The sequence below is a fragment of the Myotis davidii genome, unplaced genomic scaffold (assembly GCF_000327345.1).
Source record: "Myotis davidii unplaced genomic scaffold, ASM32734v1 scaffold604, whole genome shotgun sequence".
Lineage (NCBI taxonomy): Eukaryota > Metazoa > Chordata > Mammalia > Chiroptera > Vespertilionidae > Myotis > Myotis davidii.
The window spans coordinates 126,699-127,270 of NW_006294875.1; the positions used below are offsets into that span (position 1 = coordinate 126,699).

At 38.1% G+C, this 572-nt stretch overlaps 1 protein-coding gene across 1 annotated transcript in view; it reads left to right on the top strand.

The window, feature by feature from the left end:
* SYAP1 (synapse associated protein 1) overlaps nt 1–572 on the top strand; it is a gene marked incomplete at its 5' end in the record, with an annotated part of 31,469 nt that overhangs the window by 26,016 nt on the left and 4,881 nt on the right. The window contains one exon of the mRNA XM_006769441.2: nt 201–259. Within this exon, the coding sequence (XP_006769504.1) occupies nt 201–259 (59 nt within the window). The remainder of the gene's footprint in view (nt 1–200; nt 260–572) is intronic.

Consider the following 572-nt stretch of genomic DNA (forward strand, 5'->3'; position numbering starts at 1 on the left):
AAATCCCCAAAAGAAAGAGGTTGAGATGGTTTCACCTGGCTATTTCTTATAATAATGTAAAAAGTGAAAACATAACATTTTAAGTTCATTTCTGTAAAGTATCTAATATCATTAAACTTGTTGACTTTTTTAGTTGTCACTATTATGTATATTCAGAATTGAATCAAGCAATTATTGTCTCTTTTATTCTCACTTCTTAGAGGCAGTACGGCCCAAAACGCCACCTGTCGTAATCAAATCTCAGCTTAAAACTCAAGAGGTAATACAGTTTTACATTGTACCTAGTAGTTGATGTCTGGAAATGAAGTCACTGTGTTATCTGAGATGCCATTTCAAATGACTTATGAATACAGGCCTTATCTGAAGAAGAGGGGTCCTGCTGGGAGCCGGTCCATCCTTCCTGTTTCAAGGGACCTGGCATATATGGCATACTGTTCTTAATATGTTTGCTCACCTTCTTGGCACTATGTGTTTTAACCAAGGTCACCTCTCTGAGAAAGGTTGTTTCCCCAGGTAGGGATTTTCCCCTGAAGTTAAGAAGGGAATAAAACCCCTTAACTAAGTGCCAGGCG